Here is a 19,387-nt window from a genome sequence, read left to right as displayed (position 1 = left end):
AAGCAGAACCTCCAGAAGCCAAACCAGCTCCAGAGCATCGATGCCCTCGGCCCTGTGCTCTCTTCTCAGACTGAAAAACTGAGCCGCCATTAGATACACATGGGGACAGCCCCACCTCTTGCAGATGAGCTGCATCATTGTCTTGAACAACTCCCACTCTCCCAGATCTAATAATCTGCGACTTAGAAAATCCGCTTGGATGTTTTCTACTCTTGTGATGTGCAATGCCACTGTCTGCTCCAGGTGTTGTTCCGCCCAAAGAATCAGCTCTTGAGCCTCCTGGGCCATTGCTTGACTCTTGGTTCCTCCCTGCCGACTGATGTAGGCTACAGTCGTCGCATTGTGCGACAGGACCCTCACCGGCCGACCTCACACCAATGGCAGAAATGCAAGTAAAGCTAAACTCACTGCTCTGGTCTCTAATCGACTGACAGACAAGGAAGCTTTCTTCACGGACCAACTGCCCTGAGTAGAATGCTGCTGACATATCGCTCCCCATCCAGACAGACTGGCATCGGTAGTAAGAATTACCCAACCTTGGAACCTCCAGGTCGACACCACAAACCAGACTGGAAGTCAGCAGCCACCAGGACAGGCTGCCCCGTGGAGTACCCTCGAGTGGCTAGGGAAGATGAAATTCCTCAGAGAGAGGGTTCCACCGAGCCAACAGCGCTCTCTGCAGAGGTCTCATATGGGCAAAGGCCCATAGCACTAACTCCAGGGTTGAAGCCATTGAACCCAGAACTTGCAAACAATCCCAGACTCTGGGCACAGGCAACCCCAATAAGTGCCGAATTTGACCCTGCAGCTTCAGAACATGCTCCTCTATGAGAAACACCTTGCCCCCTCTGAGTGTCAAACTGAGATCCCAAATACTCGAGGGACTGTGATGGCACGAAGTGACTCTTCACTAAATTCACCACACAGCCGAGTGACTTCAGATCACCTTCTGCACCAACTGGCGCCAAATGTTCTCTGACTTTGCCCTGCATCAGCACTCTTTCGTGACGTAATGCCATCGTCACCACCACTATAACCTTGGTGAAGGTGTGTGGTGTCATGGCCAACCCAAAGGGAAGGGCCTGAAATTGAAAATATTGACCCAGCACCATGAACGGCAGAAACTGTTGATGATCCGGCCAAATGGGAATGTGCAGGTATGCCTCCGTCAAATCCAGAGAAGCCAGGAACTCGTCCTTGTGCACCACTGCTATTACCAACCTCAGGGTCTCCATCCATAACCTCATGACCTTGAGCACTACATTTACCTGCTTCAAGTCCAGAATTGGGTGAAAAGTGACTTCCTTCTTTGGAATGACAAAGTAAATGGAATACCTTCCCTCGCCTTGTTCATCCCAGGGGACTGGAATCACCACCCCTAACATTCGCAACCAGTCCAGCAATTCTCACATCACAAGTTGCTTGCCAAAAGACCCGCAGGGGGAGACTAGAAACATATTGTGGACAGACCAAGCAAATTCTAACGCATAGCCATCGTTTATTACGCTGAGGACCCACCGATCCTAAGTAAGTTTGGCCCAAAAGGGAGTTGCATAGCCACTTTATAGGGAGTGGCTATACAACTCCCTATAAAAGGAACAGTGGAGTGGACCAACCTTGCCTTATTGCAAGGACTTAGCCCCTGTAGGTCTACTACCTGTGAGGCTCTGAAGGGCCTTCGACCTCCTCGAAAGGACTGACCCTAGGACTGACCCCGGGGAGAGAACTGCTTTTGCGGACCTAGGACTCGTCTTGCTGGGCAAGACCTCCTACTGTCTCGAAAACGGGGCCGAGCTTAAAAAACCTCTTGCCTTTAGGCTTATCCTTCAGCAACCTATGCACCTTATTCTCGCCCAGATCTTTCATCAAGTGCTCCAGGTCCTCCCCAAACAAAAGCTGGCCCTTGAAGGGCAGAGAACCCAACTGGGACTTAGATGACATATCTGCCACCCAGTTACACAACCATAACAACCATCTGTCTGATGCAGCGGACCCCATAATCTGAGAAGAAGTTCTCACCAGGTCATACAGAGCACCTGCAACGTATACCATCATCGCCTCTAAGTGGTCAGCCTTAACTGCCTCATCGCTAGACTTCGCCTGACAATCCTGAAGCTGCTGCACCCAACACAGACAAACCCTCTGCATAAAACTGGAACAGATGGCAGCTCTAGTTTTTGATCCTGCACATCCTTCAACGCCGCGGATCCCGCTGATACCGCAGCATCCACCTTTGGAAGGGAAAACAGCTCCAATGTCTGCTCAGGCAAAGGATAAAGCTTCAGCATTGCCCTTTCCACTCTCAAGCCGGTGTTGGGAGTACCCCACTCCCGATCCACCAACCTCTTCACTAACTTATGATATGGGAAGGTTCTTGTGGGACCTCTAAGCCCAACTAGGATCGGGTCTGCCCCTTCCATGTCAGAGTCTTCTTGCGGAACCTTCAGCCCAAGCTTCCCCAGAACCTGCGGAATCAAAGGCCCTGACTCCTCTTTACAGAACAGACCACCTTAGGGTCATCCCCTTCAGATACCGGGATCTCCTCCGGATTATCCCCCGGAGCTGTGCCAGCCACATCCGGATCAACCCCCTGATCCTGCAACAGACACACCCTGGATTGCCGGGAGCTCCCTCTGAATCATCTGACTCATTGCCAGTCAGATTAGGACCCAACAAATGCTGAACCAGGGAAGGCAGCTTACTCCGAGACTGCCTGGTCTGGAACCTAACTCCAGATCCTTGGAAAGTCGGGTCCGGGTCCCCAGCCTTGCCTGCTGAGCTAAATAGGCCTCAAGCAATAGCAGGACAAAATCTGCCGAAAAAGGCCGGGAGGCAGCAGGCAAATGCTGAGAAGGCCCAGCAACAGAGGACCCAGAAACAGGTAGCATGGGAGCCTCCAGCGCAACTGCTCTCCCCAGCTCCTCCCTGGGACTCGAATAGGCCGGGGAAAGTGTCGGGGGAAAATCTCCCTCTCCATCGGCGTGGCAAGCGCCCCATGATAATTCAAAATGGCTGCCGTTCCCGCACCGACAGAGATAGAGTCTCCAACTCGCTCCAAACCCTGACACATAGGGACAAACACTGCGGGAGACACTCTCCTCTTTTTTTGCGGCCACCGGGCCGACAGACGGTCACTCACCACCCGACACACAGGTAGAACACAAACCAATGCGGTTCAGGCCTGCAGAAGCCGTGCACCATAACCTATTCGGCAGGAAAAAAAAATACACATGACTAAGCCCATCAACACAGCCAACACCACGGGAGAGGCAGAATCCCCCCCCATCAGCCGTCAAAACCGCAAAGGCAGAGAGCGTCCCTTCAATTCACAGAGGCCTCCCGAGTATTTTTCAGTTCAACTTGTCTTTTTCTTTTTTTACACAAAACTTTAACAAACCTTAAACTTCCCTTAGAATGGAACACAGAGCTGTACAGCACTATACAGGAAGATTAGCCAAATTAAAAAGGGGACAAAGTGAAAAAAAACAGCTGAGTCCTGAGCCTACAGCCACCTCAGCAGCCTCGTGAAAGGGAGGGATCTGGACCACCAGATTTACACCCCACGAAATAAAGGAGTGAGCATACAAAAGGGTCACCAACTCCCAGCTTGTCCACCTCAAGCAGACAGGGAAGGATCCACTAGGACCCAAAAAACCCCTGGGAGGAAGGCTCACAAATCCAAAATAATCTCCTGACTGAAGAACTGCAGGTTTTGCACCATCTACCATCTGCTGGAGACAGAGAAATACTGAGGAACTGCAGGTGGCACATGATTATGTAGCAGTGTCAGTAAAACTTTCTGTCTCCATCTGCTGGCAGGGGGATGCAAAGCCAGGAGTCTGGACTGATCTGGATACGTACAGGGAAAACTTCATAGCATGTACCATAAAATACACCCTGTACCACAAAAATACACCCTCTGAAGAGTACACTGCAATCCTATTATCTGTACTTGTTGGCTGGTTGTGTTGTATTGAATTGTTTTGTTTATAACTTGTAAACAGTTATGAGCAACTTATTTTAAAGCCAGGGAAGTGGTCTATAAATAAATTCAAAAATAAAAAATGGTATCTTCTGATCATGTATTAGTTTTAGGATGTGCTGCCAAAGAGTAAGCTGCATTACCTGTAAGAATTGTTGGGGTTGTTGAGTCAGCTGTGCTTGAAGGGGCTGTTGCACTGTGGTGAGCTGCTGCTGCTCTTGTGGATTCTGCTGCTGCTGTGTAATGGACAATGTTTGAGGCTGCTGCTGCTGCTGTGTTGCAAAAGTGGGGTAAGCCGTCACCACCTGACCCATGAACATAGTACTTGGTACCATAACTGCTCCACATGCTACAGGGGCAGTCACTAATTTGGTTACAAGTTGCTGGCCTTGAGAAAATCTGGAAAAGAAAAGATACAAACAATAGTCTTAATACTCAAAAATAAATTAAATGCTTAGCAATACTGAATTACTTGAGGAACTGGGTGAGTGCCAAAATACTGAATTATATAAAAAAACAATATTTAATGAGATTTGCTATCACCTAGATTTTACTTTTTTCTATATGTTAAAGAATGAGCTATACTGAACAGTAGCATTCTATGGAATAGGTTCTATGTTCAATACGTTTACTAGTGTTTTATCCCAGCCACAAAAAAGACAGCATGAACAACTATTACAGGCAAAATTTAAGCTACTGGGAAAAGGAGCAGAAGAAAGAGAAGAAACATAGGAAAACAAAACTCAATATGTTCATATACTGGTATGTCGGACTTTTACATTTTAAACAAGAGGATTCCGCTGGTCTTTGCTTTAAGACAAGTCTTTATCTTGGAGACAAATATTTACAGGAGAGAAGCCTGGAGAGAGATAGAATCTCTGAATTTACCCCATATGTTCAACATAGCCTGAAATCTTACATGAGAGCTCATTTTAGTGGAAAGGAATTCAAAAGTGAACAATTTGACCAAGTTAAGCCACAGGGAGTGCTGGAGTTTAAATGACCCTACTCAAGCTTTTAGAATAACCTTTTTACCAATCAGACCGGCTTTCTTAAGAAAAACATGCTCCTCTTCCATGCCCATTTGAAATGAAGGCGGGAGATGACCAAACAGTCACAAGACAGGGTTCCAAGGGGATGTCTAATTGCAAAATATCAGAGCAGCTTTGTCGCACTTGGGACCGGAAGGACTGAATGCAGGCACAGGACCAAAAACAATGAAAACAGTCACCAGGTGCTGTCAATCATTTGGGGCATTGATTACTGTCAGATAATTTAGCATGATATGCTTTGTCTGGGGCCCAATAAAAATGGCACAAAAATTTAAATTGTAATGCTCTTAAAAGGGTATTTTCAAATAGTGTGAAGAACTCGGTAAAGCAGGTGATAAATTCTGAAAAAGTCAGTTTGAACTCTGACCATTTACCCATTTCCCATGCAAAACCATTAGGCCCTGTGAAGGGTGGCTTGTAAGGACTTGACAATCTTGATAATTGAAGATTTACGTTTGCCATCTCCCAGCAGGGTGTCATATAATGACCAGAAAGAAGGAGAAGGCTGGAGGGAAGCTTCATAGGATTTTATAAAATGCCTGAGCTGTAGGAATGCATAAAATCTAAGTTAGGTAGAGAAAATTGTGATTGCAACTGATTGAAACTAAAACCCAATCCCAAACTCTGAGAAAACAATTGGTATATATAGACCAGGCCTCGTTCATTCCAATGGTGAAAAACTGACCTCCCCATCCCTGGGACAAATATCCTGTTATCACAGATACTTAAAAAAAGAGGTCAATCATTGTGAGGTAGTGAATAAAGAGCAGAAATACAACCAAGCCTTCTGGCTGGCAGTAACTAACATGTGAGCGGAGTTCTAGTCTCAACAAATCTCATGGTATTTGAAGGAGGCCATTCAAAGAGGGAAGATTGTACCAATCAAGTAAGTGAGAATAAGGAACAAAATAAGAGGTTCCTACTATCCAATCCCTAAGGAACCTTAACATACATGCTAGGTTATATAATCTTGAGTCACTGGTTGGGTGAGGTATTTCAAAGAGATCCTGGCCCATTTCCCATTCCATAGAAATTTACAAAACATTCTCTCTACCTCCCTATGATCCTATTTTGTAACCCCAATCGACAACATCTGAAAAATGTAAAGCCATTTAGGCAGTATCATTTTTAACAATTGTGTTTTACCAGAAAGCGATACTGGCAACCCATGCCATCTCTTTAGGAACTGAGAGGTGCTATCTAATAACAGGCGGAGATTAGATGAATACATTTTGTTGTGATTCAATGGGATCCGAATGCCTAAATATTTCATTTCCTGAGATACCTATTTAAGAGGAAAATTTCCCTGCCAAGCTGTCCCTTACCATACCACAAACATCCAATGTCTCCAACTTGTCCAGGTTAATCCGCAATCCTGCAAATCTACAATAAGCTGATTGGAGCTCTAGCACGAGGGTTAAAGAGACCATAGGCTCCATTAGAAAAACCAGGACGTCATCTGCAAAGGCAGTAACTTTGAAAATATACCGTTGTCCCCAAAAACATGTTATATCTGGTACCATCGCTATTTTCCTTAACTGAGGATCAATATCTAGGATATAAGCAGTGGAGAAAGCGGAGAAAGCCTACCCCTTATGAATTGGGACCTCAGCTGACTGGTGCCCATTAGCTATAATATATGATACGGGGGAACAATATAACATAGAAATATATGAAACTATATCATCCTGAAATCCAAACCTGTTAGAAGCGAGAAAAGGTAAGGCCAGGATATTTGGTCGAATGCCTTTCTCAGAGTCAAACCCTTTAGCAAGAGCGGAAATATGATGGTAGTTACAAATAGACATGGCTGTAATCAACTTAATGATGTGAGAACTAACTGACCTCCATTTAACAAAATCCACTATTCTGAAATGAGAGAGGGAAGAATGAGCCCCATCCTATCCGCCACAATTTTAGCCAAGATTTTCAGGTCCCAATTGAGAAGCGAAATGGGTCTATATGAGGCCGGGGATAACAGATCTCTCCCAGATTTGGGGAGCACCATAATGTGAGCTGTGTTAAAATGGTTTGGGAAGAAGTCACGTTGTATAGCATCTTTATAGAAGGAAGCTAGCGAATTTGCTAACTGGGTCTTCAATATTTTATAAACGTTATATGAAAAGCCATCAGGGCCGGGTGCTTTCCCCACTTTGCTAGTACTAATTAATTTAAGACTTCATAAGTCTGGATAGGTTTATTTAGAAAAACTAATTGCAATTACGTCAACTGCGGAAGCGGGAGATTCTGGAAGAAGGCCTCCTCTTCCTCCCTCCCAGAGCATCATCCATGAAAAGGGCCTCATAAAAGGAACAAAAAACTTCATAAATATCAGCTTTCTTTGAGACAATCTGTCCTTGAGTATTTCTCATACTATCTATAAATGTTTTGCCCTTACGAGATTTAACCATATTTGCCAATATTTTACTGACTTATTGCCAAAGTGGAAAAAGTTATGTTCTGAAACCTGTGCCCGTTGGTTAAGGTGAAAATTTAACTCACCTAGAATAGCATAAAATTTGGTTCTAGTCTGGTCTGTAGAATGAGCAATAAATTCTCGCTTGGTCATAATTACCTGGGATTCTAATTTGGGAATAGTTTCATTTATTCTGCAGTTCTTGGCTGCCATATAAGAAATCAGTTCCCCTCTTAAAACTGTTTTCCCAGTTTCCCAAAATAACTGAGGTGTTTCCTGATGTTGCCGATTATGAGAAACAAAATCTTCCCACTTCTTCTGCAAAAATAACTGAAACTCAATATCATTTTTAAGAAAACTAGGGCACTTCCAAATTCAGGTGCCTCTTTCCTGACTGGAAAACTGCAGGTCCACCAAAAAATCGCTTGGTCCGATATTGCTTGTGGGCCAATCTCTGCTTGTGAGACCAAAGAGAAGCCATCATGGGCTACTAGAATATAGTCAATGCGTGAGAGGGATGCATGAGCTCTAGATGTGTGAGTGTGGTCCCATTCCTCTGGGTGCAAGATCCACTTCATATCCAAGAAGAAGGATCCAACAGAAGAAAATAGGATAATGCACAAGCGTTGGCAAATTAAATGTAAGACATTGATGATAAGCTAAGAGAGAATTTGAAAAGAATTTGGCTGTAGAGGCAAAAACTCACAGTAAAAACTTTAAAAAATATTCCAAAGCAGAAAGCCTGTGAGGGAGTCAGTTGGACCGTTAGATGATCGAGGGGTTAAAGGGGCACTTTGAAAAGATAAGGCCATTGCGGAAAGATTAAACAATTTCTTTGCTTCAGTGTTTACTGAAGAGGATGTTGGGGAGATAACCGTTACAAAGAAGGTTTTCATGGGTAATGATTCAGATGGACTGAACCAAATCACGGTGAACCTAGAAGATGTGGTAGGCCTGATTGACAAACTGAAGAGTAGTAAATTACCTGGTCTGGATGGTATACACCCCAGGGTTCTGAAGGAACTAAAAAATGAAATTTCAGACCTGTTAGTAAAAATTTGTAACCTATCATTAAAACCATCCATTGTATCTTAAGACTGGAGGGTGGCTAATATAACCCCAATATTTAAAAAGGTCCTCCAGGGGCGATCCGGGAAACTACAGACCAGTTAGCCTGACTTCAGTACCAGGAAAAATAATGGAAAGTGTTCTAAATATCAAAATCACAGAACATATAGAAAGACATGGTTTAATGGAACAAAGTCAGCATGGCTTTACCCAAGACAAGTCTTGCCTCACAAATCTGCTTCACTTTTTTTGAAGGAGTTAATAAACATGTAGATAAAGGTGAACCGATAGAAGTAGTGTATTTGCATATTCAGAAGGCATTTGACAAAGTTCCTCAAGAGAGGCTTCTAGGTAAAGTAAAAAGTCATGGGATAGGTGGCGATGTCCTTTCGTGGATTACAAACTGGCTAAAAGACAGGAAACAGAGTACGATTAAATGGACAATTTTCTCAGTGGGAGTGGGCAGTGGAGTGCCTCAGGGATCTGTATTGGGACCCGTACTTTTCAATATATTTATAAATGATCTGGAAAGAAATACGATGAGTGAGGTACAGATTGTGATAAATTGCAGGAAGATCTTGTGAGACTGGAAAATTGGAAATCCAAATGGCAGATGAAATTTAATGTGGATAAGTGCAAGGTGATGCATATAGGGAAAAATAATCCATGCTATAGTTACACAATGTTAGGTTCCTTATTACGAGCTACCACCCAAGAAAGAGATCTAGGCGTCATAGTGGATAACACATTGAAATCATCAGTTCGGTGTGCTGCAGCAGTCAAAAAAGCAAACAGAATGTTGGGAATTATTGGAAAGGGAATGGTGTATAAACAGAAAATGTCATAATGCCTCTGTATCGCTCCATGGTGGGACCACACCTTGAATACTGTGTACAATTCTAGTTGCCGCATCTCAAAAAAGATATAGTTGCGATGGAGAAGGTACAGAGAAGGGCGACCAAAATGATAAAGGGGATGGAACAACTCCCCAATGAGGAAAGACTAAAGAGGTTAGGACTTTTCAGCTTGGAGAAGAGACGGCTGAGGTGGAATATGATAGAAGTGTTTAAAATCATGAGAGGTCTAGAACGGGTAAATGTGAATCAGTTATTTACTCTTTCGGATAATAGAAGGACTAGGGCGCACTCCATGAAGTTAGCATGTGGCACATTTAAAACTAATTGGAGAAAGTTCATTTTCACTCAACGCACAATTAAACTCTGGAATTTGTTGCCAGGGGATGTGGTTAGTGCAGTTAGTGTAGCTGGGTTTAAAAAAGGGTTGGATAAGTTCTTGGAGGAGAAGTCCATTTCCTACTATTATTTAAGTTGACTAATGAAAATAGCCACTGCTATTACTAGCAACAGTAACATGGATAGACTTAGTTTTTTGGGAACGTGCCAGGTTCTTATGGCCTGGATTGACCACTGTTGGAGAAAGGATGCTGGGCTTGATGGACCCTTGGTCTGATCCAGTATGGCATGTTCTTAAGAGCCCTAATTTGGCACTAAGAAATGTCACCCCTTAAGGTTTTTTTTTTATAATCCATGTGGGCCCGGGGGACACCTATCAATCTATGGGTCAGCAACAAGGTTAAAATCCCCGGTTACAATTAAGAGACCCTGGGTGTGAAGTGTTAACGGAGATAACACATAGAGAAAGAAATCATGAGAATAACTGTTGGGAGCATAGAGACACTGCTTTCCCATTTAAAACTCCCATAAGAAGCAAGAACCGGCCCTCTGAGTCTTGAAAAACCTTATCCACCTGAAAACTAGTGACTTTATTAAGACAACCACTCCTGCTTTCTTTTCCTTAGCAGTGGAATAATAACAGGCACCCACCCATTCCCTCTGCAACGTCTTACTTTCGACATATGTGAGATGAGTCTCTTGGAGGCAAGCAACAGCAGCTTTACAATTTTTCAAATATTGTAATACCTTTTTCCTTTTTATGGGAGAGCCAAGCCTGTTCACATTCCAAGAGGTTACTCAAGAAATTTCACCTAATAATGCCATATATGGAAACACGGGGCGGGGACTGAACAGAAGTGATGCCATCTCATACCGCCATACAGGGCCCCCCAGCTAGCTCTGTGTTCCACCCCGTAAACATAACAAATGAAAATAGAGTGAGATTCCTAAAACTTCCCTCCCAGGGTAACTGCAGAAATTCTATACTCAAGCTCAATACATATACAACTAAAGTTAAGAGAAAGAAAAAAATCAATATAGACTCTTCCTTCCACGAAAAGATCCATAGCTCAATTCTCCATATGAATTTAAGGAAAAAAAACTCTATCCAAAAACTGAAACTCCCACCCCCAGAAACCTCCCAAACCCCCCCCCCCCCCTCCTCTCCCCAACCCCAAAGATACTCAACATTCCCTCAAAACAGGGAGTAGAGGTCCAACTAACAATGTAGAAGGGTGTCCCACCCCAACATTCATATAGAAATAGCTCCGACTTAAGTAACATCGAGAAATATTTACAATAGCAGGTTGATAAAAAAAAGAAATTCCTGCTTTAATTTGCATGATTATGGCCTATGAAGGCTCAGTGATCATATCAGACTGTAAGTCATAACAGTAAAATAAAGTCCCCTCAGCAACCTTGTTCAAAAAGAAACTTATATGTAAAAGAAAATCTCTTCAGCAGTTGGGCTAGGGGTGACTCCACCATGGCAGCATTCCTTTTCCAACCAGAAGCAAAAAGTCTAACACCAAGTTGGAAAGAAGCGGTCCATGCTTCTGTAAAGTGAAAACTTGCCAACATGGGAAAATGGATCATCGATGAGTCCCCCCAAACAGAGTAGCAGGGTTTGGAACCCAAGGTCTGAGGCTGATTGAGAGTCCAAAACATCAGCCCTATATCACCAAGACCAAACTACCACTGGTGGCCTTCCAAAATTGAAAACAGGGCCCCAAGTCAGAAATCATGCTGCACAATGCCCTCAATATCACTGGGTCACTGAGTTTACAAACTTCTGAGCCTCTTTCACAGATCTGAATAGGCAAATTCTGTCAGCATGCCATACTTTAAGCTTGGATGGATACTGAAGAGTGAATCTGATCTGCTTTTGGAACAACTTGGTACAGATTGTCGAAAAACTCCGGCGCAGCATGGAAACTCAAGCCGAAAAATCTTGAAATATTCACACTGTGTGCGAATTATAATATAGCTCCAGTGTTTTATGGTATACTTGCAGCAAAACTTGCTTATGAGAAAAATTCAAAAGTTTCGCAATGATGATGTGTGGTTGAGAGTCACGCTCCTTCCGAGGGCCCAAGCGGTGAGCTCTTTCTATTTGAAAGTTTGCTTTCAGTTCTGGGATATGCAAGGCATCCAGCAGCCAGGTCTCAAGAAAAGCTCCTAAGTTTTTATCTTTGATCACTTCAGTTAAACATAGGAAGCGGAGATTAGATCTCCTAGAGTGGTTTTTCAAGATTGTCAATTTTCTCCGCTTGCTCAGCTCCAGTCTTTTCCAGGTTAGCCATCTTAGCCGTAAAAGCCAGGGAGTCGTCTTCCAAAAGCGAGATACGACCCTCAGCTTGTTCAAGCCATGGGTTGAGGTCTGTTAAGGCTGCCTTTACCTCTGTGAGCTGTGCCAACAGTCCCGACAGCTTATCATGTAAGGCAGCTAACACCACCGCCTTGATTTCTGCCACAATGTCCTTGGTCAGGCTTTTCCCTGTTGCAGGATCGGGTTGAGGAACATCTTGGACTCCAGCATTCAAGGTTTTTCTTTTTCCTTCTTATTTCCCTTAATGGGCATTCCCCGCGGTGATCTATGCGTATATGGGACGATCGACATATACTCGGAAGGGTTGAGAAGAAAAGGTAAGCAGGAGCAGTCGCAAAAATAGTAATTTTACAGTGATGTTGGGAGCGGGACACCTGGAGCCAGGAGAAAAGCAAATGTTGCTTACCTGTAACAGGTGTTCTCACAGGACAGCAGGATGTTAGTCCTCACATATGGGTGACATCATAGGATGGAGCCCAATCATGGAACACTTTTGTCAAAAGTTTCTAGAACTTTGACTGGCACCTACTGGGTATGCCCAGCATGGCACTAAACCTGCAGCCAGCAGGGGTCCCCCTTCAGTCTTGTTTAAAGCTACAGGAAGTGCCGAAAAATAAAATAAGAAAATGAACCCAACACCGCAGGGTGGCGGGCGGGTTTCGTGAGGACTAACATGCTGCTGTCCTGTAAGAACACCTGTTACAGGTAATCAACATTTGCTTTCTCACAGGACAAGCAGGATGGTAGTCCTCACATATGGGTGAATACCGAGCTGAGGATGTCTGAGAAATGTGCCAAATGTACCCAAGATATGCAATAGGCACAAGGACTGGGGTGAAATTTGGTAGAGGGCATCCTGAACCCTAACGGGCAGGCAGAAGGGTGTCGATACATCAAGTTGTAAAAAGGTTGCGCAAGACAGACTGGCCGAAGATGTCTAAGTAATAATGGGCTGTAAAGGTATGGAGGGAACTCCAGGTAGCAGCCCTGCAAATGTCAGAAAGCGGCACTGAGCATAGGTGTGCTACTGAAGTCGCCATGGCCCTCACAGGGTGTGCTTTAACACGGTCTTGAAGTGGAATGCCCGCTTGTTGATAACAAAAGGATATGCAGTCTGCTAACCAGAAGGAGAGTCTGCTTACCCACAGGCTGCCCCAATTTGATGGAATGGAAAGAGACAAACAATTGAGTGCTTTTCCTATGGGCAGCTGTACGGTCTAGATAAAATGCTAGAGCACGTTTACAGTCAAGGGTATGCAGAGCCTGTTCTCCTGGATTGGAATGGGGCCTGGGAAAGAAGGTAGGCAGTATAATGGCTTGATTAATGTGAAACTCCGTTACTACCTTAGGTAAGAACTTAGGGTGAGTGCGGAGTACTGCCCGGTCTTGCTGAAGTTTAGAGTAAGGCGGATAGGTAACTAGGGACTGTAACTCACTAACTCTGCGAGCAGATGTGATTGCCAAAAGAAAAATCCCTTTCCATGTGAGATAGCGAAGATCATAGGATTGGGGAGGCTTGAATGGTGGTTTCATGAGCCAATCCAAAATCAGATTGAGGTCCCAAGAAGGGGCCGGAGGACACAGTGGAGGCGTGAGGTGAAGCAAGCCTTTCAGAAAACGTGTTACGAGGGGTTGGACCGAAATAGGCACGTCCCCGACACCTTTATGGAAGACGGCCACCGCACTGACATGCATTCTGATGGAGGAAGTTTTTAGACCTGATTCTGACAAGTGCCAGAGATAGTCTAGAAACTTCATGGTGGAACAGGTAAAGGGATCAAGGGATTGAGAAGAACAACATGACTTAAACCTGTTCCATTTGTAGAGGTAAGACTTTCTCGTGGAAGGCTTCCGTGAAGCAATCAGGACATGGGAAACTGGCTCCGAAAGGTTAAGTGGTTGAAGAATTAACCTTTCAACATCCAAGCCGTCAGGGACAAAGCTTGAAGATTGGGGTGGCGTAGGCACCCGTCGTTCTGAGTGATCAGAAGCAGGTCCGTTCCCAAGGGAATGTGCCTGCAAATGGAGAGATCCTGAAGTATTGGAAACCACACTTGGTGAGGCCAGTGAGGTGCTATCAGGATCATGCATCCTTTGTCCTGACGTAACTTCACGAGAGTCTTTGATAGAAGTGGAATTGGAGGGAATGCATATAGGAGACCGGTTGCCCATGAGAGGGAGAAAGCATCTTTTGGCTGAGAGTGCCGGCTGCGAGTGAGAGAGCAAAAGTTCTCTACTTTGCGATTTTGAGATGACGCAAAGAGGTCTATGCGAGGATAACCCCAACGTTGGAATATTGAGTTTGCTACTATGGGGTTGAGGGATCACTCGTGCGGATGGAAAGCGCGACTTAGCTTGTCCGCCAACACATTGTCCACTCCTGGCAAGTAGATGGCCTTGAGGTACATCGAATGGGAGAGGGACTCCGCCATATCTGCGCAGCTTCCTTACACAGTAGGTAGGAGCCCGTTCCTCCCTGTTTGTTGATGTACCACATGGCCACCTGGTTGTCCGTCTGAATCAGGATGTCCTGATTGGAAAGGCGATCCTGAAAGACCCCAAGAGCATATCTGATTGCTCGCAGCTCCAGGAAATTGATTTGGTGTTTGGCTTCCTCTGGAGACCAAGTTCCTTGTGTCTGCAAATTGGCGACATGGGCTCCCCAGCCGAGGTTGGAAGCATCGGTGGTGAGAATTATTTGAGGGTCTGGAGCCTGGAAGGGTAGGCCTTGGAGGAGATTGATCTGATTTTGCCACCAGGCTAGAGACTGAAGAAGTGAGTCGGTGATGTGTACAGTGGACGATAAAGGTTGGATGGACTGAGTCCATTGTGACCTCAGAGTCCAATGCATGACTCTCATGGCCAAGCGGGCCATTGGGGTAACCTTTACTGAGGACGCCATGTGTCCCAGCAGGATGAGGAAGTGGCGTGCAGTCGTGCGGTGCTGAGACTGTAGCTGGTGTGCGAGAGAGATGAGAGTGAAAGCTCGCTGTCGAGGCAGAAATGCCTTTGCCTGCAATGTGTCCAAGTCTGCCCCTATGAATGATAAAGTTTGAGATGGGACTAAGCAGGATTTTGCATAGTTGATGAGAAATCCTAGTGAAATCAGAGTGTGTAAAGTAAGATGTAGGGACGACAGAGCAGCTTGCTGAGTGGAAGCCCTGATCAATCGTCTAGATAGGGGTAGACGTGAACACCTTGAGTCCTAAGAAGGCTGCTACTACTACGAGGCACTTGGTGAAGACTCGTGGTGCAGATCCCAGGCCGAATGGTAGCATTCGGTACTGATAGTGCTTGGGGCCTACCAGAAATCTCAGGAACCTGCGATGAGATGGAGTTATCGCAATGTGTGTGTACGCGTCTTGGAGATCGAGAGAGCAGAGCCAGTCTCCTTTTTGCAGAAGCGGAAGGAGGGAACCCAAGGTTACCATCTTAAACTTTTCTCGGTGGAGGTACTTATTGAGGGCACGTAGGTCCAGAATTGGACGAACGCCGCCTGATTTTTGGAGATTAGAAAGTACCGGGAATAGAATCCTAGGCTTTGTTGGGAGTAGGGCACTGGCTCTATTGCTCTGGACTGGAGGAGGAGGGAGACCTCCTGCTCCAGGAGTAGTGAGTGGTTGGATGTTCTCCACGTCGGGAGAGGTGGGGAGTCTGGTGGTATGGAGAGAAAGTTCAGGAGATAACCCTGAGAAATTATGGCAAGGACCCATTGGTCTGAGGTGATTGTATGCCACCTGTTGTTGAAATGGCACAATCGACCTCCCACTAGTATCTGAGGCAGTGGAAACTGGCTGCTGCTCTCTATGCAGGAATCAAAAAACGGAAGCTGGGCCCGGCTGAGGAGCTGCTTGTGGCTTTTGTTTACAAGGTTGATGAGACTGGGCCTTTTGCAAAGGTCTCATGGAACGAGTTCTAGACGGTGGTGGATAGGACTTCTTTGGACGGAAGAATGACTTTTTAGTATCCTTCCTGAAAGGCTGTTTGGAGGAATACTCAGAGGGCATCAGAGAGAGCTGGCGAAGGGTCACATGATGGTCCTTGAGTTCCGCCACCGTCCGTCTCCCATGCAGGGCAGATCAGATAATCTGTCTTGTACTTCAGGGCACAAGACCGAAGACTTAAGCCAGGCCCATCTTCTTGCCGAAATAGCAGTTGCAGATACCCTGGAAGCGGTGTCGAAGATATCATAAGAGGATCTTATTTCATGCTTTCCTGCCTCGAAACTCTTGTGTACCAGGGTTTGAAGCTGTTCCTGGAATTGCTGAGGCAGGGACTCTGCAAAGTCCTGTATCTGCTTGAATAAGACCCTGTTGTACTGGGTCATATACAGCTGGTAGGAGGCAATCCGAGAGATAAGCATTGATCCCTGGAAGATACGCCGGCCAATAGCATCCAGGAATTCCTGTTCCTTACCTGGGGGAAAGGAAGAGTGGGGTTTTGATCTTTTTGTCCTCTTTTGGACAGATTCTACAACCACAGATTGGTGATCCAGCTGAGGTTTCTGGAATCCTGGGGCTGACTGGACCAAATAAGTGGTATCAGCTTTTCTGTTGACTGGAGCAACAGAACCAGGGTGTTCCCAGTTCTTTTTGAGGAGATCCAAAAGAACCTGGTGACTAGGGATGGAGGTTATTTCCTTGGGAGCATCCAGGAATTGTAACAGCTCCATCATTTGATGCCTATCATCTTGCTTAGTCTGTAATTGGAAGGGAACTAATTCAGACATTTCCTTCACAAAATTTATGAAGGACAAGTCCTCTGGAGGAGAACGCTCCTACTTTCAGTAGAAGAAGGTGGCGATAGTAAATCATCGGTGTCTTGAGATGAATCGTCAGTCCAGGTGTCATTGGGATCAGTACCTGTCCCTGTAGGAAGCTGAGAAGGATGGGACGATGGTATTCCTGAAGGTCCTGGTCTAGGATCTGAAGGCATCGAGGGACGTATATATTTGTTTGGGGGCACGTGCAGGGAGCCTATAGAGGCTCCCTGCATGCCCCCCCCAACCAAATCTACACTCCATCTAACATCTAGAGAACGGGCTTTCTCCACTGCAGGACCTACCATATGGAATGCTATTCCCCCCGATCTCAGACAAGAACCCTGCTTATTGACATTTAGAAAAAGACTTAAGACTTGGTTATTTAAACAAGCCTTTCCCAAAACTCACTGATTCACCATAACAACCATAACTATACATTCAACACAATGTAAATAATTACTTTACTTCCGTTGAGTTACTTATTCTTTGTCTTTCCTCCCCCAGTTCCAGCACCCCTATTTACTGTAACTTCTGCTTCTCTTCGCTATGTGAATATTTAAAGTTCATTGTACCCCTGTTCCATGTAAACCGGCATATGATATGATTGTATCATGAATGCCGGTATAGAAAAGCACCAAATAAAATAAATAAGTACAGGAGGCACCGATGAAGGCATCGAGGGCACCGGTGCAGGCATTGAGGGCATCGATGGATGGATCGGTGGCACCGATGGGCACATCGACATCGATGGTTGAGGCATTGGAAGGACTCCTGATGGAGGAATGCAGAACGGTGTTTCCCCTCCCGATGACTGGGTAAGCGGGAAAGGCACTGGAGCTATCGGTGACCCAGGATCCATCGGTGGAAAAGCGGCTATGAGGGCTTCCATCTTCGAGAGCAGCGGTGCCAATGCTGCCGGAATGGGATCTATGGTCGGTTCCGCGACTGGCACCGATTTCGGTGCCAGGGGACCTTGTAGTCTGTGCATCGCCTTATCAATGGCCTCCTGAATCATCCGGTCCAGTTCTTCACGGAGACCTGGAGCAAGCAGCCCCGGCTCCGGAAGGGAATAAGGAGGCAGAGGCATAGCTGGAGGGACCACCGTTAAAGGCAGAGTCGCGGCTCCCGATACCCGTCCGGGTGAAGGTTGTCTTGGTGACCCAGTCGCAGAAAGGGTCGGTGCCTTTTCTGGACGGGGTTTCTTTGATGGCGGCTCGGACGATGGCGAGGTCAAAGATTTTCCTTCCTAGATGCCTATGTTTTTCTCTACGATCCCCTTGGTCCTGAGGGGGAGTAGAGGTAGTCGAAGGCTGAGAAGTCATCGATGCCGGACGGTCACCAGCCGGTGGCCGATAATGGCGCGAAGTGGACGGTGCCGGTTCAGACGACGTCGATGCAATTGACGGCGTCGGAGTTTGAGAACAGAAGAGAAGTTCCATTTTCTCCATTCTGGCCTTGCAAACTTTTGGTGTCATTAAGGCACATTTGGTGCAAGTCAGGACATCATGCTCGCACCCAAGACACATTACACAGACTTTATGTGGGTCTGTTATGGACATGGTGCGAGTACAGTCCGGGTACCGACGGAACCCCAACGCCATGGCCTTTGAAACATTTTAACCACGGTACGGTCGACGGCCAACTATAGAGATTATCCCAATTAGTAATCCAATGGATGAGTCAGGAAGAGGGGAAAATTAGAGAGATACAAATCTGATGCACCCCAGATTAGAGAGTCTTTTCCACCCTTCAACATATAACTCACCTCCCCCTTATAGTCAGTATGTCTTTAGCTGCAGAATATAACAAAGTCCAATAAAAAGATTCAGCTATGGTTTATTAAGCTGCTGATTAAATGTCATATTTTTAGCTTTCCAGTCAGCTACATTAATACACGTTCCCTTAGGAAAACGTTTATTGATGACAATAAAGTTAATATTTCTAAGTATTTGCACTAACACACTAAACTGAGTAGTTCTATGTTGCTCTCTCTTAATGAAGTGCTTTAAAATATCCATGAGGAAAGAATGGGGAAGAAAAGCAAATTTGCTTACCTTTATATAGGGTTCTCTAGAGACAACAAAATTAATTAGACGTGACTTGTGGGGTTACTTCATCTGACAGTGTAAAACAGATCCATCTCTCAAGGTTCAATAAAACTGAGTTCCAACATATGTGCTGCCTTATGAGCTCATCAGTCTTTAACAGAGTTTAAACTCTAGGGAGGTGGGTGGGTAATAAGCATGGCTAATTCATCCTGCTATTTATGGAGAAGTCTGTTTATAGCAAACTTGCTTTCTTCACTGACAAGCAGGGCTGAATTAGCCATGATTTGTAGAAAGTCCCAAACATAGTTGCACAGTGGACCAATTACTGAAAAAAGCTAACTGGTCCTAACAGTGGAGAGTGGACTATAGGAAGAACAGGCTGTGCAAAACTGCTTGCCCAAAACTACTGCCACTCTTAGATATGTTGTCCAGACAGTAGGGGAATGAAGGTGTGCACAAATGACCAAGTTGCAGCTTTACAAATTTTCTCAATAAAAGCAATCCTAGTGTGAACCCTTGAAGACCTTGAGATATAAG

The 19,387-nt window shown here is 45.3% G+C and overlaps 1 protein-coding gene across 10 annotated transcripts in view; it reads right to left on the bottom strand.

The window, feature by feature from the left end:
• Positions 1–19,387, bottom strand: part of CLOCK (clock circadian regulator) — a 430,837-nt gene that overhangs the window by 21,039 nt on the left and 390,411 nt on the right. For all 10 annotated transcript variants that reach the window (XM_029587462.1, XM_029587474.1, XM_029587432.1 and 7 more), the window contains one exon: positions 4,126–4,381. In XM_029587462.1, coding sequence (XP_029443322.1) covers positions 4,126–4,381 — 256 coding nt within the window. The remainder of the gene's footprint in view (positions 1–4,125; positions 4,382–19,387) is intronic.

This window comes from Rhinatrema bivittatum, chromosome 1, assembly GCF_901001135.1.
Source record: "Rhinatrema bivittatum chromosome 1, aRhiBiv1.1, whole genome shotgun sequence".
Classification (NCBI taxonomy): Eukaryota; Metazoa; Chordata; class Amphibia; order Gymnophiona; family Rhinatrematidae; genus Rhinatrema; species Rhinatrema bivittatum.
This window is presented reverse-complemented; position numbering and strand designations above follow the sequence as displayed.